At 44.8% G+C, this 24,839-nt stretch overlaps 1 protein-coding gene across 1 annotated transcript in view; it reads left to right on the forward strand.

Moving 5' to 3' along the window:
• The first annotated feature begins 4,371 nt into the window (after positions 1 to 4,371).
• Positions 4,372 to 24,839, forward strand: part of PECAM1 (platelet and endothelial cell adhesion molecule 1) — a 51,943-nt gene continuing 31,475 nt past the window's right edge. Inside the window, exons 1-8 of the mRNA XM_026654444.1 lie at positions 4,372 to 4,616; positions 4,807 to 4,833; positions 10,311 to 10,601; positions 12,891 to 13,181; positions 14,742 to 15,011; positions 17,471 to 17,731; positions 19,162 to 19,449; positions 23,273 to 23,551. Coding sequence (XP_026510229.1) covers positions 4,583 to 4,616; positions 4,807 to 4,833; positions 10,311 to 10,601; positions 12,891 to 13,181; positions 14,742 to 15,011; positions 17,471 to 17,731; positions 19,162 to 19,449; positions 23,273 to 23,551 — 1,741 coding nt within the window. The 5' untranslated portion in view covers positions 4,372 to 4,582. The remainder of the gene's footprint in view (positions 4,617 to 4,806; positions 4,834 to 10,310; positions 10,602 to 12,890; positions 13,182 to 14,741; positions 15,012 to 17,470; positions 17,732 to 19,161; positions 19,450 to 23,272; positions 23,552 to 24,839) is intronic.

Genomic DNA, 24,839 nt, shown 5'->3' on the forward strand with positions numbered 1-24,839 from the left:
TTAGTGCTGACTGGTATTTGCACTGCAATTTGTTACATAGTCATGTCTTAGGACTATATATACGATTATGGGTGAAAATATGTATGACTGTGTGTGTGTGTGTGTGTGTATATATATATATATAATGCACCATCTAGTTCTATATATGTGTGTGTGACTAATATCTCTCTATATATTTTTAGTAAGAACTTTAGGATTTGGCCTAGTAATGGGAAACATTTTTTATGCGGGAAAATGGTAGTGTTATGACCAAAGTGTGTGTGCGTGTGTGGATTTTTTTGGGGGGGGGGAGTTGCTGCTATTATTTAGCCACATCTGGAAATCCTTACTTAGTTTTTACTGTTTGTGTTTATAGCATAATAATTTCTTGTATATATGCAGACATGCTATGGGCCAGGAGTGTGTGTGTGTGTGTGCATATTATACATATATACACATGTATAAAGGCCCTAAAATGTGACTGTGACAAAATCTATAAAGCAAACCCTGGCCAACCCCTGCCATCTGTGACGTGTGCTGTTTTCCTGAGTTCTGCTTTGCCAGCTACTCTTTTATTCCTATTTTGCCAAAACAGAATTAGAACAAAGCCTGAGTTGCTGCAATGGAATATTTTCTATTGGATGTGGATTAATGGGCATAAAAAACAACCACTCCCATGCTGCTTTCCACATGTAAGTTTGCAAATCTTAGGCCACAAGAAGGGCTAACAGGGTATGAAGAACCATAACTGAGGCTGGTGATGGAGTTAATGAGTCGAGTCCCCTTCTATTTGTTTATGTATACTGTTAAGTTGTTCGATTTTTTTCTTCTTCCCCCCAACCTCTGGCCAGAGTCAGCGCATGTTTGTTTTAGCTGAAGTAACTTTTTCCATGGGCTCTGCTGACTACTCAGTATAATATCCTCTCAGAATCTCTGACTCCATTTGAAAAGACAGGGTCTGAACTTCCAGATCTCTTAATTCAAATCGATACCCAGATCTGCTACTTCTGCAAAGTATCACGTAGTTTAAAAATAAATAAAACAAGAGAGGCAGAAAAGAGCTAAGGGAAACTATTTCTCTCTACTCCCCCCCGCCCCCCGCTTCCCTTTTGCTGTGCCTAAGCCTTCCACTCCACCTCTCTTTCTGCCCTTCTCCCACTCTTGTTTTGGGACCATCTCCAATGTTACCAGTCGGGTGACCAGATGTCCCGATTTTATAGGGACAGTCCCGATATTTGGGACTTTGTCTTATATAGAGGCCTTTTACCCCCCACCCCATCCCAATTTTTCACACTTGCTATCTGGTCACCCTAGTTACCAGCTCTGACTGTTCAAAAGTCATGAATCAGGTCTAAAAAATCATGAGATTTTAAGACTAAACACAAGGTTTTCTTTGCATTCTGGTTTCTGAGGCTTTAAGGGTTCACTTTTCTCCACAACCATGAAGACTTGCCCATTTGTATAAAAGGAAAGCCAAATGCTTCACATGTTGACTTAACTACAGTAACTGGGGCTTTAAGAAGAACCCTACTGATCATGAGACTCATGGTAAAATCCAGGGACCTGTCAAAACTGCAACTCCCACTTGGGCCTGTTGCACAGTTACTGTCTTCTGTACTTCTGGGATGAAATCTGGACTCAACTGAAGTCAATGGCAAAACTTCCACTGACTTTAACGGAGCCAAGGTTTCACCCCAGCTGCATTCAAATCTCTCCTCAAAATATGCTTCCTCCCATGTACAGGAAATGACTTTGCATCTATTTTATAAAGCAAAAAATAACCTTAAAACCTGCCGCAATGAAACTAGCCTCTAGTTTAGCTGTTCAGGTCAGATCCTGTGATGAGTTTGGCATGGGCAGACCCCTGTGTCTGTGCAAAGGCGCATTGAAGTCGATAAGTCTGTGCGAGGCTCTTGGGATCTGCCTGTGTGGAGCTCATTGCAGAGGCAGAGCATTAAATTGGCTGACTAGATGGGGCAGTTTACTATAATAAACAACGATATTTCATATTTCTATGCACTTTCTGATATATCTCACACAGAGCACAGATAACTGTAATAAGAAATGATGTATGTCCTCAGAGCTGCGCAACACCCTTGTGTCGCTCTGATTGTGTAGCCAAAGCATGATGAAATATCGAGACTGTGTGTGTGTGTGTGTGCTTTAAATCAGCAATCAGTAAAATATTGCAGGCCTGATTCTGCGCTGATTGAGGGCAGTGAGGGACTTTACCACTGCCTTCTGTGAGAACATGCTTGGACTTTGCAGAAACTTTGACAGAATCATGTTCCGTCAGAATATGCAATTCTGCTGAAACTGAAACACTTTGCAAAATTGGGTCAACTTCACCAGAATTTCATTTAGGAAGAAAATCGGGAAAAATATTCCATCAAGGTTGAAACATCCCATTTCAACATTGGAACAAAACATTACATTTTTGTTTTGAAATGATTTTTGTTTCAAAATTTTTAATGTTGTATCATATTTTAATATAATACAATACTTAAATGGAAACAAAATGTTTTAATTAACTCAAAACAAACATTTTTCAGAATTCTCCTGCATGAAGAATTTCAATTTTTTTTGTTTTCATTCCAATTTTTAACAAAGCCAAATGTCAATCTCAAAATGCTTCTCCAAACTGAATTTCCATCCTCCGCACAGCTCTAAACCAGGGGTCTCAAACTCAAATGACCACGAGGGCCACATGAGGACTAGTACATTGGCCCGAGGGCTGCATTACTGACACCTCCCCCCGCTGCCCTCGGCCCCACCCCCACTCCACCCCTTCCATGAGGCCCCGCCCCCATTCCAACCCCTTCCCCGAAATCCCCACCCCAACTCTGCCCCCTTCCTGTTCCCAGGGGGTGCAGGAGGGGTCTGGGGTGTGGCGGGGGCTCAGGGCAGGGGGTTCGGCTGCAGGAGAGGTTCGGGGGGCAGGCTCCAGCCTGACGCGCACCAGGGGCAGGGCAGGCTCCCTGTCGTCCTGCCCCCGTGCCGCTTCAGGAAGTGGCCGGAACTTGAAGGAGGAGGGGCACAGGGGTCTGTGCGTTGCTATTGCTTCAGGCACCACCCCCAGCAGCTCCCATTGGCCGGGAATGGGGAACCGCGGCCAATGGGAGCTGCTGGGGGCGCTGCCTGAAGCAAGAGCAACACACAGACCCCTGTGCCCCCCCTTCCCCATGTTCCGGCTGCTTCCCGGAGCGGCGCGGGGGCAGGACGGCAGGGAGCCTGCCCTGCCCCCGGTGCGTGTCGGGCTGGAGCCGCTCTAGGTAAACGCTGGAGGGGTCGGGGGGCCACAAGGAGCTTGCGGGCCGCAGAAAACAACCCCGCAGGCCGCATGTGGCCCCCGGGCCGCGTGTTTGAGACCCCTGCTCTAAACTAAGTTCACACCATGGCCCCAATTCACCATTTCCCTGTACATTGTGCAAAGGGTTACACCCATTTTACCTTCACTTTGCTCTCAGTCCCGCTCTAGTTCACACCCACTGAGTTTTAATTTCAAGGCTTTAGGCTCAAAATGAAACGTGGCCAAAATCACAAACTTCAGCTAGGTTTTCATGTCTAGAAACTGCAGATTTCAATGCCCAAAAACAAAACAAAACAAAAACAAAACCCACAAATCGATCCTTGTTCACCTTAACCTCACCCTAGAGAAGGTTCACAAAACTTCCAACCACATTCCCAGATTCAAACAGCCTCAAACTTTTGGAAAATTTAGCTATGGTTCTGAAATTTGACCCATGAGCCTTGTTGCCAATGCTGGTTCAAATTTCTAATAGGAGACAGATCCCAAAACCAGATAACTGTGGGGATTTGGGTTTTGTGGGTGTGTATATTTTGCACAGCTTTAAATATACCAGATAAAAAACATTAGTACACATTTATTTTTATATGCACAATGGTAATCTGCATTAGGATCTCATTGCTCTAGGGGCGGTACCACTATATTTGCTTAAATGAATTTAACTTGCCACGGTACCTACAGTGGAGCCCATGCATCACAATAGAAATTTCAGTCCCATACAGAGTGCAGCAAAACAGCCCTTGTGAGCAGCCATAGTGGGACAAACACATAGTTATGCTACATATCTAAATCCACTCTGAAAGGGTTTTCAGTGCCAGAAGGAAGAGGAATAGTCTACTGGGACTCCAGCAAGATCCAACAGTAAATGTAATTCTGATTTTTAAATGGTTAAGCATGACTTAAAAATATATGTATTGACAGGAGTCTCAGGATAAATGTCACTGGGACTTCTTGTTTTTTAATACACCTTCGGAACCTAAACAAAGCAATTGAGTTCAGTGGGTCTCTCAGGAAAAGACCAGTCACTTCCTGAGCAATAATCTGCCTGTTAGCAGCAGATAGATTCTCATTGTTTGCCACTTCCACTTTCCAGTAAAGAGAACGATTACTTGACCAATATCTAGCCAGTTTCTGCCGAAGTTGTGGAAAAACCTACAGTTTTTCATAGCAAAGTTGCATTATTGGTTTCTTCCCAAAAATCAAAACTTCTGTGGAGCTTTAGGACTGCGAGGCATAACCAACCAGAGCTGATGATCAGTTTATTCTGTAACTAGGTGACTGCTCTCCAATGACAAGATGTATTTCGCTGTGCTGGTGATTCTCTTACACTGTAAGTTCACTGTTTAAATATTTGCATGCGTTTTTTATGTTGTCCTAGTATGTATGTTTTTTGATCAACCTTCAGGTTTGAACAAACATTTTTCAGAATTCTCTGTCATGAAGAATTTCCAAATTTTTGCATTTTGTCCTTAAACTCAGTCTTTAAGCTTTGAATATAACATTTCCTCTCACTTTTCCAGGTCCAAGTCTAAAAGCTCAAGACGATGGTGAGTTGTGACCTTTCTTCTAAAATTCTTGATATGCCAAAGACTGAATTCTGCTTTGGTCTCTGTTACTGTGGTGTGGATCCACAGTGGAGTTACTCTGGATTTGCAGGGATATAACTCAGAGCAGAATTTGACCCATGTAAAATGATTTAACTTGAAGTCCGTTTTTGTTTAAAAAATGCCAGAAAATGTGCTTGGATGGTCAGTTAGAAACAGAATCCCATCCAGATATCTTGGGTAAAATCCTGACTCCACTGAAGTCAATGTGGGTTTTTGTAGGATTATTTATTATATAAGATTCCGTATTGCAATGATAAATGTTCAATGCGAGTAAACAGCATCGGTGATGTGCAATATACAAAGTTTTCAAACATCTTCATTTAGTCTTTAACCCAAAATACTGGCAAAAAGGACCCTGACGGGCAGTGTTTGCTGCTGCAAACTGTGTTTCAATCAGCAGTGTGCTGCCAATATTTTTTCCTTCAGGGACACCTCCTTTCCCCCCCAATAAATCTCATTTGACAGGGTTCACAAAAGAAGGGATGGAATGGGGAATCTAGTTACTAGCACTGTCATATTGAAACAAAGCCACTGTCTTGTCCCCATAACCCAGGAGGGAGGCGAGACCATTTGGTAGATGTAAATCAAGGGCACTTGCTGGATGTATTTACCCTTTGTTCTGCAAAATATCCAGAAAGTACTGAAAGTTCCAGCATGATGCTGAAACTGTGTCCTTTTGAAACTGGGTGAAGCGGGTGATAGCCTTGTGGGCTATCCTCCTTCCTCCCTTATGCTGGGAAATGCCTGGTACCGTCGGGTCCATTAGAATGCAAAAAAGATTTTCAGAGGCCTTTTCATGAGTGCCAAGGCAAAGTTATGTCTGGCTAGGAGGAGTTACAAGTAAACAGGGACAGGGCAACTCCACCAGAGGCAGGGAAACTGCCCCACCTCATCTTTCACTTTGGTGGTTGAATGTGAACAAGGGTTCTTAGGAGCTCCCTCTAGCTAACCGGTAATTTAAATTCTGAGCAATCTGGGCATAGCCACCAGCCGTTAGTTTTAGGGCAAGAAAAAGCAAACAAAGCCCATAAACTTGTTTTCCTTGGCTTGTTTATAGCTACATGAATAAGACTTGTAGCTAATAATGTATCATTTTTGAGGTGATAAAGGAATAAATATTTCTTTATTAAATAAATACTTCGATGCAATTAAAAAAAAAAAGCTGGTAGGGTATTACCTTGCCATCTGCTGGAAAATTGTAACAATGATCCGATGGATCTGGATGGAATTTTTCATATTAAGAGGCGAGAGTATATTTATTAATAACAAAGATATATTTACAGGCCCAGATTCTGCTGTTCTTATTTACCCTTCTTTTAATGGGGAGTTCTGCTTAAAAAATCATAGTACCATATGGTCCAAAGGAGTTGGAATTAGATAGGGGCCTTGATTCAGCAAAATCCATAAGCATGTGCTTAACTTTAAATCCCTTGAAACACATGCTCAAGTGTCATTGAAGTCAGAATGGGTGAGAATCAGTCTTGATATAATCCCATTGAAGTCAGTAGAGTTACACCAAGGATTAATTTGACCCATTGCGTGAAGGTATTATGCAGTTTCTCCTGATTGATTGTAGTTCTGACGTGCGTTACTTCCCGGCAGTATTCTGGACCTCGACTGTTCCTAAGCAGAGGCTTGTGTACAGCAATGGGAGATTTGGCGAGGCAAGGATTTCAGGATCAGGCCCTCAATTGGCACATTTTAAAAATCATTATTTACTAGAACCTTTTTGCCACACTGGAGTGCATTAGAGTTTAACAAAATAGCAGACCTAGTATACAAAAGTGGGAGGTGAGCTATGCAGAGTTTGCCTGATTGAGGCTTGTGGGTTATGGAAGCAGATTGAATTTGCAATCATGAGCTCCTCAATCCTATTTGGGACACCAGAAAACTGGGAAATTGTGTGAGAAACTGTAATTATTTCCTGCAGGAAAAAATGAAAGTTTTCTCCAATTATTTCTCTATCTTGCAATTATGGGTTTTAACTGTTCCTTTGCTATTCACCAAGAAAGAGACCTAAATTTAAATAATCTGAATATTGTGACATCAACTAACAAAACTCCGGAAAATGTGACACTTGACCGTGTTGCTGGTTTACCTGTCTGCATGATAAAAGATACACAGTGACTGGAGACAGAGTTGAAGCGTTTGATGCTGGTCTTTCAGGAAAGGGAAGATAAATAAAGCCTGATCTAAAATGTCAGGTCGACCAAGCAGTTAAGGAGAAGTTATGGTCCTTATATAGAGTTAAGGTTGTGTCAGTCAGAAAATCCCATTATACATGTGTATATATAAGGGTAAGACTTACAGTGACAAAGTCAAGGTCTCTATATAAAGGACCGTAACTTCTCCCAACTTGGGTAAGTAAAGCCCAATGTTTAGACAGTTAGAAGTTCAACAGCTCAGGACAATTTGAGTAACATGGAAATCACACGTACACATGCCTAAGGCTACATCTTCACTAGAAAGGCTGTAGTGCTTCAGTATAGAAACTCATTACAGCAACGAGAGGAGTACTGGAGCCCAGTCCTGCGACCAGGTTCTCCTGTCGCTGTAGTTAATCTACCTCCCCAAGAGGTGGTAGCTAGGTCAGTGGAAGAATTCTTCCATCAGTCTAGCATTGTCTACACCAGGGGCTAAGGTGGCTTATCTATTTCACTCAGGGGTGCGGACTTTTCACATCCTTGAGTGATGTAGCTGGGTCGACCTGACATTTTTAGTGTAGAACTGGCCTAAATTTATTCATGCGAGTAGTCCCATTGAGTTCAATTGGCCTGCTCAGATGTGTAAGGTTACTCAAGTGCAGAAGTGTTTGCAGAATGGGAGCCCTGAGTAACCGTTATCCGAGAGGACAAAGTAAAAGTATAGAATTTCACAAAATCTCCCAAAAATTCAGAGCTTTTGATCCTGAAAAAGCTCCCTGAAAAATTATACTGAATCCGACATTCATGTTAAAAAAGCCTAAACAATAATATACATTCAGAAATAAAACTCTGTATTTAGCTGGCTGTAAGGATGGGCCTGAGTCTATAGATTTACTCTCACAAGTTGTCCTTACCTGGGAAAATCATCTCACTGAAATCAGTGGGGCCACTCATGTAGGGTAAGGACTACTCACAGGAGCAAAAGTTGGAAGATCAGGCTTTCTTTATCTTCCCTTTCCTGAAAGATCAGCCTCAAACGGCAGTACAGAAAATACGGCCAATGCTTCCACCGTGTCTCCAATCACTGTGTATCTTTTATCACGCAGCCAGGTAAAGCAGATAAAGGAACCTGGAATAACTCCCGGGACTTCTGCTAAATTACTCCAGCGATCAATTTGGTCCAAGGCCTACAGGGTTAGATACAGCAGCACATTGGGCTGCTCTGCAATTTTCCATTTACCCAAATAAGTATAATGGTTGGCTTTTCCTCTGTTGCGGAGACTCCCTTGCTATCGGACTTGGAAACAATGAATCACAAGAGATAAGTGGACCAGAACAAGTCAGCTGCAGACCCATTTAGCTCTCTCTCCTCCCAGTTCTAGTACACACATTTCTCATCCTACTGCAGAGAGAATGGAAATTCAGTAGAGCTGGCTCAAGCAAACTGGGTTTTCCTTTTGCAAAACCCTATCCGTTGGGGTTTTGTTCTGCAAATCCTACTCAAGAGGTGTTTGCAACCAAGTCCCATTTCATTCAAGCCCCCCAAGTTCAAGTGTGCGTATGTATGTTTGAAGGGATACGCAAATGTGCTTTAAAATGTCTAGTTTTCTCTAATATCTAAAAGTCAGTGACCTCAGGAAAGATTTTCCTGTGGTCAAGTTTCTAGGAGAACAGCTGTCTCTGGGAATTGGAGATGAGGAATTCATGGCAGCCCAGGAAGTTCTACAATGAGCTTCAGGGGGAAACAACTGTTTTTTGGGGTGAAGAATGCCCTGTTCTCTTATCCTCACCTCTTTCTCCTCTTCAAGGGGGTAGCATCTGAGATGACACTATGGAGAGAGGAAAAAAAGGTGGCTGAAAAGTTTGGTGTTTCACATTGCTGTGAATACAGAGGTTTGATACAAAGGGCCCAGTCCTGCTCTTGTTTGAAATCAATAGCAAAATTTCCATTTAGCTCAATAGGGCGGACAAATCTCTGAAATATTTCATACAAACCTCTTATGCACTGTGCCTCTAACTTCTTTAGTCACCACATTTCTTTTCTTGCTGTTTCTTTTTCTCATTTCTTTTCTTTTCTCTCCCATCTTTGCTTAGCACTTCCTATAGTCTTCACTTTTGTTCTCTGCCTGAGATAACTTCGCTCCAGAGCAGAGCGCCAGCACAAGTTTATGCACTATTCAAGCAGGACTTAAACAGTGTATAGAGACCTTGCTGTGACTCTTTGCACAAGGGTGGACCCCACCCCACCCAATCTTGCCTTCTTTAACTATAACTGTTACAAAAGAGCATTCTCTTTCTTTAGACATTATTAGAGTCTGTGGCAGGCTGTCCTGCCTCCCCCAGTTGAAACGGAATGTCAGGAAATCCCACCCACTAGGAGATGAGATATCCTGGAGGGCTGAAATAACTCTGAGGATTCAACGGGTGGGCCAGCATGGGTTGTCTTTAGGCCACATGGCTTTTCAAACTGTAGTGACAACAACTGTGTTAAAACACAATTGATGCCAGAATGGTTCCTAGGTGGTTCCTCTGACCGGTGGGGACATGAATCTGAGCAGTATGTTAAAACTAGGGCTTTGCAAAATATTCACAGCAAAAGGCAAAAGTGCTCAAAATTGCATTTCCCCCTCCCTGCTCTCCATTTCATCTTGTAATTAAAAAAAATCACTTCATTGTACGGATGTGTTGCTTGAAAATGAAAGCAAATGATGGGAGGGGAACCTTGAGCATCGACCACAAAAATCCTTAAAAAACAGGATTGAGAGGTGGGCTGAAATAGTCATGGTAGCACAGTATAATCCCAGTTATCTGAAAAGCCTGGTGGACACCCGAAAGTTTCAGATAACCAGGATTCAGATAAACAGAAGTGCTATTAACTAGCATGGGGCTACATGGGGGGAACACTGTGGATTCAGATAACGAGGATTTTTGAAAAAAGGGAATTTGGATAACTGGAATTATATTGCATTTGTATTGGGGTAGCACTGACGCACCCAATCAGGGCTCCATAGTGCAAGGCATTATACAAATATAGACTCTGATTCTGCAATCACATGCATCTTTTCATCTGCTTGGAGCCCCGTACACTTCAGTGGGAGTCTGTTTGTGTGGATCTAATTGCAGGCTCAGGGCCAGAAAGTAGGACCGTGCCTGTCTCACAGAGCTCTCAGCCTTTAGCAATTGCAATGAGCATTACGTAGCAACTTCAGAGAACAGCATTGCTTTGGATAAACTGAAACTAAATGTGACTTTTCCCCCCCGTTCCCTATCAAGTTATTACCATCAACAAAGTTGAACTCACTGTGCCATCCCTGAAAGTGGAGAATGGAATGTCAATTGAACTCACCTGTATTGTGGACATTAGCAAAAGCGCCAGCTTCCAGATGCAGCATGCTTTTTTATTTTACAAGGATGACAGTCTTCTGCATAATACCACGTCGGAGCAAAACAGAGCACGTTACAAAATATCGCCAGCTCGATTTGCAGATTCGGGAAGCTACAAGTGCACTGTGGAGGCAAACAGGAAGTCTAAAAGCAGCAATGATTTGGATGTTCGAGTTACGGGTATGTATCCCTTCAACCATGGCTATCTTCTACGTTACAAAAAGCAGAGTAGATTATGTCCTACTCTATCAATGTACATTAATAATAATGCTCTAGCACTTTTCATCCGGAGGTCTCAAAACACGTTGCAAAGGAGGGCAGTACTATCAGTAAAATGAGGATAAGCTGAAGCACAGAGAGGTGAAGTGACTGGCCCAAGATCACCGAGCAGGCCAGTGGCAGATCCTCACTCCAATTCCTAAAGAACAGATTCTTATGTCATACAAAGCAAAAAAATCACCCTGCAGCTGGTACTATTGGCATCTGGGGGGCAGTTTCACAGCCAGTCTTTTTCCCTCCTCACCACTTATGAGGACAGGGAGCATATGCATATCCCTGTCCCCTTCCCCAACGTTCCTTGTTCTGGCCTACAATTTCATATTGTCCCTCTTGGAATGGCAACTCCCAGAAAGCCTCGGTCCAGGGCTCTGCTGGGCCTGTACCCTGCCTTAAAGGAGTGGCTCTCAACCTTTCCAGACTACATACCCCTTTCAGGAGTCTGATTTGTCTTTTGTACCCTCAAGTTTCACCTCACTTAAAAACGACTTGCTTACAAAATCAGACATAAAAATACAAAAGTGTCACAGCGCACTATTACTGAAAAATTGCTTCCTGTCTCATTTTTATCAATAATTATAAAATGAATCCAATTGGAATATAAATATTGTACTTTCATTTCAGTGTATAGTGTATAGAGCAGTATAAACAAGTCATTGTATGAAATTTTAGTTTGTCCTGACTTCGCTAGTGCTTTTTATGTAGCCTGTTGTAAAACTAGGAAATATCTAGATGAGTTGATGTCCCCCTGGAAGATCTCAGCAGACTCCCAGAGGTACATATCCCCCTGGTTGAGAACTACTGCCTTAAAGGACCAGTACCCCCAGTTCCAATATCCAAATGGGGAAATCAAATTTTCCCTGTTGCTTGTTCCAGTGTAGGAGCTAGAAACATTGATGAAGAAGGGTGACCTTCGTGCTTCAAACATGGTGCCATTACTGAGTGCAGCACTTCCAAAGGGCTCCTGTCCAGGTTGATGCTACCATGGCTCTTGCTTAATACAGGGATGGGGGTACAGGAGTGGAGACATTTCTGTTACTGGTCACTGGCCTGTCTCATGAATTTAGGGCCACATGTTCAATGGAGGGTACAGGGGCTGCCCTCAGAAGCCCCAGATTTGTATGCGGTTAATGTCTCTGTATGTCAAGTTACTTACACAAATAAGCAGCCAGTTTACACACATTAATACAGGTTTACTCAAGAAGAACCCAGCTTCCTTTCTTTCCACCTATAAACAAAAAGACAGGGACAGAGATCAAGCCTATACTGGCTCAAAGCAACATGCCTATGTCAGATGTGAACATTACCACTCACAGTTATTTCTTGCATGCTACCATTAAATGATTAATTTCAGTAACACAGAGATGATTTCAGTCTTCCTCTGTATACTTCATATCCTCCAGTTGTGGTGTGTGAAAGGGCATCTGGATTGTGCTAGAGTGATGCTCATTTCATTTTAAAGTCTGCTTATCTCTTGTTATTATGGAACACACTCACAGCTGAGGGGAAGCTTTCTATAAAGTCTTAGAGCTGGCCCCTCCAGATTCCTGACCAGGACTTTGGAGCATCCTCAGAAGAGGCTGCCACAGAAAACCATTCCCAGGTTTTACACTGAGCCCAGTGCCTGCTGGGACAGGACACTGCATGTGGGGTCAGCGCTGTGTGAAAACTCATACAGTGTGGACACAATAAAGCTCAGTCATGTAACTTACTCTGGAGCCCCACTAGGGTGAGCAGATAGCAAGTGTGAAAAATCGGGACGGGGGTGGGGGGTAATAGGAGTCTATATAAGAAAAAGCCCCAAATATCGGCAGCTTTGTTGGTATAGTTGCATTCATGCTGGGAGTGATTTGCCAGTACGGTATACTGGTAGAATGTGCCCAGGGCAAACATCGCCTAAGTTAGCTAGGAACGTGCACTGTGGGATGTCCAATGGTGCAGAGTTATGGGATGAGAGAGGTCTTGATTCACTGGTTACAGCGGTATGATTGGAGTGTCCATCCACACAGCAAAAAAATTACCCTAAAGTTCCTGGATGTCCAATTCCAGACTTTGGTCAGCTGTAAAAATCTGTCCTGGGTCTGGGATCAGATTGTTTCTGCCTGTCCATTAAAATAGCCACTAGCACAATTGTCACAGATAGTCTCTGCTTTAGGTCTGTCTAATTATATTTGCTTGTTTTCTTTTCCAAAGGGCTGTCCCAGCCAAAACTGACTGCCCTGAAAAGAGAAGTAACGGAGGGTGACGTTGTGACTTTACGGTGTGAAGTACCAGAAGAAAAGCCTCCCTTCGTTTTCTTGTTCAAAAAAATATTGCCCAATCAAGAGAAAAGGAAGCAAGAATTAAAAGAAAACTTTGCATCTGTTGAATTTCCTGTTGAAGAGGGGGATCGAATATTGCGTTTTCAATGTATTGCCAAGGTTACTTCAGCAGTCGCTTCTGAAACATCAGAGCCCAGTAACATGACAATTGTTACAGTTGTGGGTAAGTGGCTTAGGCCTGGTTTATTCTATAGAGTTAGGTCGACTCAAGGCACCTTATGTCGACCTAACCATGTAAGAGTCTACACTAAAATTTCGCTCCCGCTGACATAACTCTCCTGCTACACCGACAGTAATTCCATCTCCATGAGAGGCGTAGAGTCAACGTCAATGTAGTTAGGTCGACACAGTGTCAGTGTAGACACTGCGTTGCTTACATCGACAGTTGCTGACTTTCAGAAGATGCCCCACACTGATAGTTCAATCGGTGCAAGCGCTCCTGGTGAGGACATGCACCGCCGACACAAGCAGCAAAGTTTTCACACGCACAAGCGATGTAATTAGTGTGGCAGCTGTATGTTGACATAAGTCAGGTCGACTTAATTTTGTAGTGTAGACATGCCCTTAGTTTGTGCCCTTACATTTCTTTGCTCGTGTCACAGGGTGACTGACCCCTGTAAGAGGCCAGGAAGGGGCAGGGGAGAGCTGCTTGAGAATAGACTGAGGACATGTCTGCATTTTGAGCTGGGGATGTGGTTTCCAGCTTGAGGAGACATTCACATGCTAGCTCTGATTGAGCTAGTGTGCTAAAAACAGAGCATTGCCATGGCAGTTCAAGTGGTGGGAAGGGCTAGCCCAGTACATACCCACCCAGGACCATAGGTACGTACTCGGGGCAGTAGCCCCTCCCACTGCTTGTGGCACTGTGGCTATTTTTAGGATGCTTGTGCAAGTATTCCTTTGCACGGGTGGATGAAGGGGACACTGAGGTAGATTGTGGCCGTGCATCACCGCGCTTGTCCGCAGGAGGGCACCTCTGTCAGGGGTTCCCTGTAACCGCTTGTAATTCTTATAATTTGTTGTTTGCCTGGTTTGAAAACATGGACATCTCGAAATGGTGATATTGTTTTTAGTTAAAAACATAGTCCCCTGTGCGACTGTATGAGAATGCTGCAGTATTTGTAAGGGACCGAGCAGATCTGGTTCTTGGTTTACTGGAGGGCAGATAGGTGTGAACTAAAACCCTGGATCCATACGCCCCCAAATGGCATCAGTGTTCAGGATCCAAATCCAGGATCCTCCGGGTTAGATTCTAACGTGTTTTGATCTGTGCTGTTAGGTCAGCTGATTTCTAAGTGCCCACCCATCACTTTAGTTGAAGTTGTGGGTGCTCTGTAACTTGCAGGACTGGCCTCCAAGAGAAATGTGAGTCTTGATTCATATACAGCACATCCATCTGTGTACACCATTGTACACCACTTGTTATTGTCATTAGCAAAGATGATGGAAAATTGCAGGTTCAAAAATTATTGGAGTCTTCCTGCAATTGTAGCTGGGTTCTCTTAAAATCTAAGCTTCAATTTAAAATAAAAAGATTGTAGACAGAGCTTTCACCATGTGAACTGATGCATTGCTTCCTTGTTAACGCAGCTCTGCAGAAAAGGGTATCTAGCCAAACAATAGCAGCAGCAAAGATGTGAATGCCTTACCCACCCAAACAAATACTTTCTTTTAAAAAAGAGAAGGTTAATGTCACAATGGCTTTATATTTATTGCCTTTCAGAACCGTTTTCACATCCTAAACTGACATCCAAGTCCCCATGGAACATTACAGAAGGAGACAGAATTGACATTGTGTGCACAACGATTCTAGTCCGGAAATATGAACTTGAAATCCTCATCCAGAAAGACAGCAGGATACTGAACAGTACACGAGGTCAGAGTTCTGTGACCTACTCTGCAATAGCCACAGTGGAGCACAATGGCAATTACACGTGCAAAGTGGAACTGGGGAGAGTGTCCAAAACCACCAGCATGAACATTGTTGTGGCAGGTAGGAGCACTGTTAATTCTTAGATCTTGCTTAGCTTAGGAGGGTGACACTCGTATGTACATTTCCTGAAAGAATTCCTGAGTTCTAATCCTGGCTGACACTGAGGCTCAGATGCTCAAAGGTATTTAGGTGTCTAACTCCCACTGATTTCAATGGGAGTTAGGCACCTAGATAACTTTGAGGATCTGGGCCTGACCACTGCTTAGCAAAGATCCCATTTGAACTACAAAGGTGACCAAATTAACTTAGGGCTGTGGGGGGAAAGAGTGATTTAAAAAAAAAATCCTGATTATAAAATGGTTTGGTCTCATCCACAATGACAAGAGCAGCCATGTTAGAGAAGGGCCATAGTCTAGCCATGATAAATCCACCAAGTGGCTGTTCTGTAGTCTGTATGGACCCTTATCCTCTCTGTCCTTCAGTTTGCTCCAGTGGTAGAATGAGGATGGTAATATTTTTCTGGGACGTTAATAAAGTACTCTGGAAATGTAAAATGCTATACCAGTAGAAGGTACTGATAAATCCATGGCCACCCAGCATTTCATGGTTATCATTAAACTGCATGCCATGGCCATTTGGAACTTCACAGTGACAACAGGGTTAAACATATCCATCTGCTCCAAAAGCACAGCACTCTATAACTTTAGCTAAAGGAGAATCTTCTTACACTGCTCGCAGTGTAAAGTCTATGACTTGCAGTTGAGCAATTCTCATTTCATCCAGTAGAGGACAGTGGTGCCACACACAAGCTGGGTCATTGCATGAGTTGTTGTTTTTCTTATTATGTTATAATGAATGAGGATTCCCTAGGATTTTAATAATGTAATGTGCAGAATATCCATAGAGCCACATGGCCAGCATCATGCGCAGATTGGTTGAATATCTGTTTTGTTTAATCAGTTTAATGTAGTCTCTTATGTCATCAGCCGTCCCTGTAGTATTTCTCTGCTCTTTTCTTTTTAAATAATTATCCTTCTGGCTTAAGACAAGGGCAGGTGAACCTTTTTGGATAAAGTAAGAACCAAACCTGGACCTTCCCCAAGAACTCAAACTGAACTGTTTTCATGGGGGTTCAGAAGAAGCTTTTGGCCATTTCACTATTGTCCATTTTCATATGCAGTTCTTGGCTCTAGCTATGTCTGCAACAAAAAGTGCTAAAATACCATGGGAGAGGCTGTTTTTGCCAATTTACAGTCTGGCAGGGATCCTCCCTCCCCAAGAAATCTGACACCAGAACCTGTTCTTGTGATACTTCCAGCCTAAATTCTAGGTTGGAGATTAATCTACCCACATTAATTCCTGGATTCCATGTGGTGCTGACATCTGCTTTGGCTAACTGGGGCCGGGGGTGGGGTGGGTGGGGAGGTATGTCATGTGCATTCCTAAATATGTTTGTGTGTCTTTGCTGCCTCATTCTGGAAGGTATGTCAGACCTGCTCAAGGGTTTGTGATTGTGTTTCTCTTTAGTGGTCAGAGAGTCACAGAGAATACGAACATCAGCATTACCACAGCTCTTGGAGATACTTCTTTAGCTTGAGTAGTTGTAGCCTGTGTTTTTGGAGCTGAAGGTCCTGGTTCTACCCCCATGCTGTAGATGTGCGATTCATTTAGCAACTGTTGTGTCCATTGCTTGTGGCCAAGGATTTGTTGTGCCTTGTAAAGAGGTACTGTCCTCTTAAGGCCAGAGCAGGTAATTACTCAGTTTTGTATGTCCAGGGAAGCGACTGAAGCAGTCGTAAGGAGAGAGGAAGATGGTCTCAAGGAGCAGTTAGTGCCTGAAAGGGAGGGTTTAGGGCCATCCCAGACCATCGTTCCTTTAAGGGTCTGGGACCAGGAGCCTTGTAGTGTGGGAGAGGCAAGGCTCCCTTCCCTCCCAGCTAACAGAGACAGGTGTTTGGGGTTATTAGACCCACCTGGGGAAGATCAAGAGCCTGACTTTGACTGGAGGGTGACTCAAAAGGAGGCTCCAAGGCCAGTCAAGGGAGAAGCTGGCTGAAGGACGAGTTGGTGAGGGGGGAAGAGCTCTGCCTGGACAGAGCCTTAGGAAGGAGGGCTGGGAAACCACTGAACCTGAGGGGAGAGTCTACAGGCTAGGGAGGCCAGGCCTGGAACAAAGTCCCAAGAAGGAGACTCTAAACTTAAGAGGTGAACAGAAAAGGGCCTTTTTGGGAGCTGAATTATATTGAGAGGGATCTTACTTCTAAGACCTTGACTATGACTGGATTATTCTGGGAAACTGAGGCAGGGTGCCTGCAGGGCCACTCCAGGCCACAAAGCGGTGCCCTGGGATGGCAATAGTCTATGTTCTATTACCAAGCTGGTGGATAAAAATAGCTAATAAACCACAAACAATTCCTCACTTCATTGTGTCCTTCCCCCTGGATAGTCTGGGAAATGTAGCTACTTTGCCCTTATGCACAACCTGAATTAATTCTATCCATTGTCTATATTTTTGGCAGAGTTGTTTGCCAAGCCAATATTGACTCCTTCTTTGACTGACCTGGATGAAAATGAGTGTTTAAGCCTGTGGTGCCATATTAATGGCTCCCCTAAAGCAAACTTCTCTATCGTAAAGAGACCTCCGGAGAACGGCACCCTGTTGAAAACTTTCAGCAACTTCACTATTCAAGCCCAGGTGAATGACACCGGGTCCTATGTTTGTAGGGCTGAGATAAAAGGAATCATCAAGGAGAGTAACCCTGTACAGATAACTGTTTACGGTGAGTTGATAAGGAGCTATAAGGGCCCAATCCCGCAAAACACTTGAGCACCTCAGTAGTCCAGTGGTTTGCAGGGTCAGGCTGTAACCCTTGAATTAACATGGTGTCTGTACTGTTTGCCAACAGCAAGTAACACTCTGTGTAACTTTCTTGTAGTCTCTACACTGGGGTGGGCAAACTACGGCCCGGGGGCCGCATCCGGCCCTCCAGATGTTTTAATCCGGCCCTCGAGCTCTCGCTGGGGAGCAGGGTCCAGGGCTTGTCCCGCTCTGGCACTCCAGCCAGGGCACGGGGTCAGGGGCTTGCCCCACTCTGCATGGCTCCCAGAAGCAGCAGCATTTCCCCTCTCTGGCTTCTACGTGTAGGGGCAGCCAGGGAGCTCCGCACGCTGCCCCCGCCCCAAGCGCCTGCAGACAGGGCAGCGTGCAGAGCCGCCTGGCTGCGCCGCCGCATAGGAGCCGGAGGGGTGACATTCCGCTGTTTCTGGGAGCTGCTTGAAGTAAGCACCGAGCAGAGCCTGCACCCCTGACCCCCTCTGTGCCCCAACCCTGACCCACCCTCCCACCCGCCGAACCCCTCGGTCCCAGCCTGGAGTACGTTCCTGCACCCCAACCCCTCATCCCAAGCCCCACCCCAGAGCCCGCATCCCCAGCTGGAGCCCTCACCACCCCCTGCACCCCAACCCTCTGCCCCAGCCTGGAGCCCCCTCTTGCACTCTGAACTCCTCATTTCTGGCCCCACCCCAGAACCCGCACCCCCAGTGGAGTCCACATCCCAACCCCCAATTTTGTGAGCATTCATGGCCCGCCATACAATTTCCATACCCAGATGTGGCCCTCGGGCCAAAAAGTTTGCCCACCCCTGCTCTAGACATACAGAACGAGTTCTGTACTGATGCAAACTGGTTCGCTTTTTCCAGGGCCAGCCATAAGTGGAGAAGGAAATTAGCATGTCTTCCCATTTCCATCCCCTGTCACTCCCTTCAAAGGTTTGCTGCATCCCTTTCCCAATGACCTTCCCCTCTATCCTACCTCATGTTACCTTTCTCAGTAGCTGGACATACTTTGCACACCTTTTCAGTCACCAGTTTTTATCTGAAACTCCATCAGCTTCTCCTTTGATTTAGCGCCCCTCTGCCCCACCCCCTCCCAGCAGTCTTCCCAGATCTCAGTAGGAGGCAGAAGTTATCTTGGTCATGGAGGACTGCACCATAGGGAAATCAAGTTGTCTGCTAGCAATACACCCGTGCAGCCAATGTGGGTAGCTTTCTTTATCCCTTGGAACAAAAGTATAAGCAATCTGTGGATGCTAAATAGGTAGCATATGTTTTACATATCATGTATAAATTAATATGGCAGTCTTTAGTTAACTACTGGTACTAGACTTACCCCTGATACAACTTCTTCAATAACAGTTTTTTCTCCTTTTAGCTCCAGTCTCGGAGCCAGTTCTTTCTGTTGCCAGCCCATCCACGGAGATGGTGTTAGGGGAGACCCTACTCCTACGCTGTCAATCCATGTCTGGAACTCCACCTATAAACTATACGCTCTTCAGAGGAAACAGACTTATTCACACCATCACAGTATTTAATAATACATATGCTGAATTCAGGGACAGGCAAACTAAATTAAATAATCTGAGAGAATACAGATGCGAAGCTAGCAACCGTCACTCCTATGCGAAGAGAAGTAGCTACAAGATGAACATCACGGTGATAGGTAAGCCCAACTAACTCTTACAGCTGCTGCTGTTGAGGAAGTTAGATGAGTGAGGATTTTAATTTTGAAATGTCTGTGGTGGACTGAGCAGATTGGACTGAAGTTTATATTAAACCTTTTTTTCAGACAAATTATAAAATACTTGAGGATCTGAACCTCAGAACACTTTGTGGTGGTCTACAATGCAAAAATTCTACTAGTAAGCTGGATCAAATCAACCAGAGCCACTTTTATTTTAATGGAAAAATACCCTTCACATGTTAGCTGTGACTTTTAAATGGCCTTATTGAATTCAGGCTTACTGCAAAAACAAAATGACTTGTTCTTAAGTCTTTGAAACTATAAATATGGGTCCAGTCCTGTGTTTCTTACTCATTGGCATAGTCCCACTGAAGTTAATGAATAAGAGCTGGAGGATCAGACCCAACTTTTGTATCTTTTTTAGGCAGCGTGGGTTAAATGTATGTTTACATATATGTAACATGTTTACATGTTCTCATGGTGGCCCTTGACAACGACAGTGCATGTTAGCTCCAGTGTCCTAGTGAAATTCCTATGTAATTGTGCCATTCCCCAGAGCACAGTCTGGAGAGTTGAACAGCTGTGTCCACTCAACTCTCCAACATGGGTGCCTTTCACACTGCTTTTCTGTGAGAGCAACCACTCCTGGCCTGTTCATTTACTGCCTCTAGCATGCAAAATAACTCCCAGATGAATGATATAACTGCTTCAGTAGGGGCTGGCTAGAATTATGTTGCAGAGCGACACTAGCAAATTCCCTGTCCCAAACTTGTTGCACAGAAATGTGCATCTTGTACTGCCCATCTCTTTCCTTCTGTGCAGTACAAGCTCATAGAAAGTCAGTCATCTCATTGATAGAAAATATGCCAGTGGTGGTTTCAAACACGTCAATCCAAACACACACTAGTTTAGATAAAACAAGAGAACAAGTTCATTAACTACAGAAAGATAGACTTTTCAGTGATTACAAGCCATGAGGCATAAAAGTCAGAATTGGTTACTGTAACGATGCTGCCTCTGGCGGGACACAGCTGAGAGTATCCATTTAGGACAAATTGCTTAGAGCAGGACAGTCACAGCCCAAAGCTGGGTGTCCTTTATTATTAAAGCACACCAAACCAGCCAAACAGAGAGGACTTCGGGTTTACCCCACTGGCTAACCAGAAGTCATACAAGCAATTCCCTTAGACCAGGGGTAAGCAACCTTTCAGAAGTGGTGTGCCGAGTCTTCATTTATTCACTTTAATTTAAGGCTTCACGTGCCGGTAATACATTTTAACGTTTTTTAGAAGGTCTCTCTCTATAAGTCTATATTATAACTAAACTATTGTTGTATGTAAAGAGAACAAGGTTTTCAAAATGTTTAAGAAGCTTCATTTAAAATGCTGATCTTATACCACCAACATGCTCAGCTCGCTGCCAGCCTGGGGTTCTGTTCATCTAGGCCGGCAGCAGGCTGAGCGGGGCCTGCGGCTGGGACGCTGGCTGGCAAGGGGCCAGCAGCCGGGACCCCAGACCTGGGGGGGGTTTCAGGGGTCAGGGCAGAGGGCTGAGGGTGTGTGGGGGGTGCAGGGCAGAAGGCTGGGGGTGTGTGGGGGTTCAGGGGTCAGGGCAGAGGGCAGTGGGGGTGTGGGGGGGTTCAGGGATCAGGGCAGAGGGCTGGGGGGGTGGGCGTGCAAGGCAGAAGGCTGGGTGTGGGGGGGGTTCAGGGGTCAGAGCAGAGGGCTGGGGGAGTGTGGGGGTGCAGGGCAGAAGGCTGGGTGTGGGGGGGAGTTCAGGGGTCAGGGCAGAGGGCTGGGGATGTGTGGGGGTGCAGGGCAGAAGGCTGGATGTGGGGGGGAGTTCAGGGGTCAGGGCAGAGGGCTGGGGTGTGTGGAGGTGCAGGGCAGAAGGCTGGAAGGGATATGCCCTGTTCCACCCCCTTCCCCAAGGCCCCAACCCTACCTCTTCTCTGCTTCCTCTATGGAGCAGGGAGCACGCTGCCACTCCTCCCCCTCCCCCTTGCAAGGCCATCAGCTGATCGGCGGCAGGGAGAGGGAGGAGGAGGGGCAGGAAAGCACCACGCTGGGGGAAGAAGCGGGGGAGGAGGGAAGCTTGGCTGCCGCAGGACCAAGCTTCTGCCTCCTGCCCCCGCAGGGGAGAGCGGTGGGCGGGGGGGCTGAGTGGGGCTGGGGGCCGGGACCGTGGCAGGCAGCAGTGTGCCACTCAAAATCGGCTTGCGTGCCGTGGGTTGCCGACCCCTGCCTTAGACACTCCAGTTTCCCAGTATCACCACCAGCACTGCTCCTTATGGGGATGAGTGGTATGAAAACCAATACCCCAGTAAAAGAAAAAAGCTTCTCCCAGTCCCAAAGGACCAAGCCCCAGACTCAGTCAGGTAATTTGCATCAACAGAGACACTAGCTTGTTTACTAGTTTTCAAATCCTTAACTGTTACCAATTCCAAGGCTGGACACTCATTCTTCCCCTCAGCAGGATTGGGTCCTTCCCCCCTTCCCTTCCCACCTTTTTCCTAGAAGGTTGAAAACTGAAATTTCCTGCTCACAGGAATTCCTTTGCTGGCTAGATGTGTTCACCAACTGCAGCCCCTCTGTGCTATGAACATCTACACAGACACTCTCCCACATGCTTGCTTGTGAATCTACCACCACCAGCAACTCAGAGACTGGACTCTGTTTTAAAGAGATACCCAACAAACTCAAAGTGTCTAAGGGTTTGCCTGCTCTCTTGTTACCATACACACTATAACAAGAGTGATCTGTTAAGGTGAGCTATTACCAGCAGGAGAGAAAAAAAACTTTTTGTAATGGTAATCAAAATGGCCCATTTCCAGCAGTTGACAAGAAGGTGTGAGGAGCAGTAGGGGAGGAAAATAAACATGGGGAAATAGTTTTACTTTGTGTAATGACCCATCCACTCCCAGTCTTTATTCAAGCCTAATTTAATGGTGTCCAGTTTGCAAATTAATTCCAATTCAGCAGTCTCTTGTTGGAGTCTGGTTTTGAAGTTTTTTTGTTGTAATATTGCGACTTTTAGGTCTGTAATCGAGTGACCAGGGAGATTGAAGTGTTCTCCAACTGGTTTTTGAATGTTATAATTCTTGACGTCTGATTTGTGTCCATTTATTCTTTTACGTAGAGACTGTCCGGTTTGGCCAATGTACATGGCAGAGGGGCATATCACTCTCATTATAGTGTGTATGGTAACACCCATTGTTTCATGTTCTCTGTGTATATATATATCTTCCTACTGTATTTTCCACTGCATGCATCCGATGAAGTGGGCTGTAGCCCACAAAAGCTTAGGCTCAAATAAATTTGTTAGTCTCTAAGGTGCCCCAAGTACTCCTGTTCTTTTTGTTCACTAGTAATTGATTTGAAAAATCTGCTAAACATTATTTACAGGTATTGTGCCAGATTATTAGCTGGTGTAAATAGAATAACTCCACTGAAGCCAATGATGCTATGCCGATTTACACTAGCTGAGGATCTGGTTGATTATTTCTAGAGATATTATCTAAATTGTTTCCAATTTAGGGCCTGATTAAAAACCCATTGAAGTTTATGGAAAGACTCCCACTGACTTTACTAGGCTTTGGATCGGACTTTCTCTACTTTTGTTTCTTTCGAGCAATGGGCGCTGCTCCCCAGCAGAGGCTGGCCAGGAGCATGGGAATAACTGAACATAAATGCAATGTGTTGTCAATCTCTCTGGCACAAAGATAAAGTGGTGCCAAACTAAACATTTCTACAAAAGTATTTTATAACCTGATGATGTCTTTTCCTCATGTCTTCATCTGCAGCTCCCGTTCGCAACGTAAGCTTTGGAAGTTTACCCCATGGGGAAGTGGAAGATGGTGGAGATATCAACTTTCTTTGCGTCGTAGGCGAAGGATCTTTGCCAATCAACTTCAGAATTTTTAAACAAAATGACCAGAAACCTTTATTTAATGAAAGCAAAATGGAAACCAGACTCCTCTGGCAGAAGAAAACATTTCACAAGCAGGACGCAGGGAAATATTTTTGCGAAGCCTCCAACCGAGTCACGGAACCTATGCGAAGCAACTTGCTAACCGTTAAAGGTAAGCTATGCTCCTGATGGCACATCCTTACCAGGGCCGGCTCCAGGCACCAGCTTAACAAGCAGGTGCTTGGGGCGGCCAAAGGAGAGGGGCGGCACCTGCGGCAATTCGGGGGTGGCAGGTCCCTCACTCCCTCTAGGAGCAAAGGACCTGCCGCTGAACTGTTGCAACAGATCGCGGCTTTTTTTTTTTTTTCCAATTGCCACCGCCGATCGCGATCGCGGTTTTGTTTTTTTTTTGGCTTGAGGCGGCAGAAATGCTGGAGCCGGCCCTGATCCTTACGCTGCTCTGAATACTACCAGAATAGGTCTATCTCAAATCTACTGTTACATGTAATGTTGGGATTACCTAGAACTTTGGCATCTCTTATAGTAGCTGTAACTTTTTAAAATGACAGGAAAGAAGGCATCTTAATGTACTGGTCCTTTAAAATTCCCCCTCTTCTGCAGGGCATTTCCTGCCTTACATGGTGAATTCCATTGCAACACTTGGTACATGGTAAAAACACCAAGCACTCCTTTCCTGCGGGATAAGGAGAATTATAAAGTGCCACGACTGTAGGTAGGGACTAGGGTGACCAGATGTCCTGATTTTATAGGGACAGTCCCAATATTTGGGGCTTTTTCTTATATAGACTCCTATTACCCCCCACCCCCGTCCCAATTTTTCATACTTGCTATCTGGTCAGCCTAGTAGGGACTTCACCACTAGATTGTATTACCACTTGGAATTGTGCATGCGCTGTTGGTGGGGGACAGCATGAAAGGTTTGGGATACCATCTAACCAAAACTGTCCCATTGTGTTCTGGACTGAACAAACCCCAGGAAGACTTAGCTCTTGGATCCAAGGAAAACCAACTTAGGCAGCATGGACTCTGGCCTAATGCAAAAACACTCCTCTCTAGAAAAATCCCAAATAAGAGTGAATAGATCCAAAACTTAACGTAGTTTAACTGACTGGCAGATGAAGAACTCAGGAGAATAAGTTCTCCTCCTGCAGTCCATAATGTTTCTCACTTTCCTTCAGTCCCCTAGCTATGCTCAAGCAGCAAAAATGAGCTGTGTCCAGGGGATCTCCCTGCCTAGCTGTAAGTGGGGTGATGGGTTGGTGGTCTTGCCTACTTGTCACTCAATGCTAGATTTCATAAAATACCTACTAGTGTTGAACTGGACCAAGGGGATTTGTTATCCCCAGTGGCTACGTCTATCTAATTTTGGGAGAGTAGGTGTTAAACTTTTGTGGCTTTTTTTGCATTTTCTGTGGCTTCAGATCTGTGGTAGAGGTCAT

The sequence above is a fragment of the Terrapene carolina genome, unplaced genomic scaffold (assembly GCF_002925995.2).
Source record: "Terrapene carolina triunguis isolate 2854851 unplaced genomic scaffold, T_m_triunguis-2.0 Scaffold192, whole genome shotgun sequence".
In the NCBI taxonomy this organism is placed as follows: Eukaryota; Metazoa; Chordata; order Testudines; family Emydidae; genus Terrapene; species Terrapene triunguis.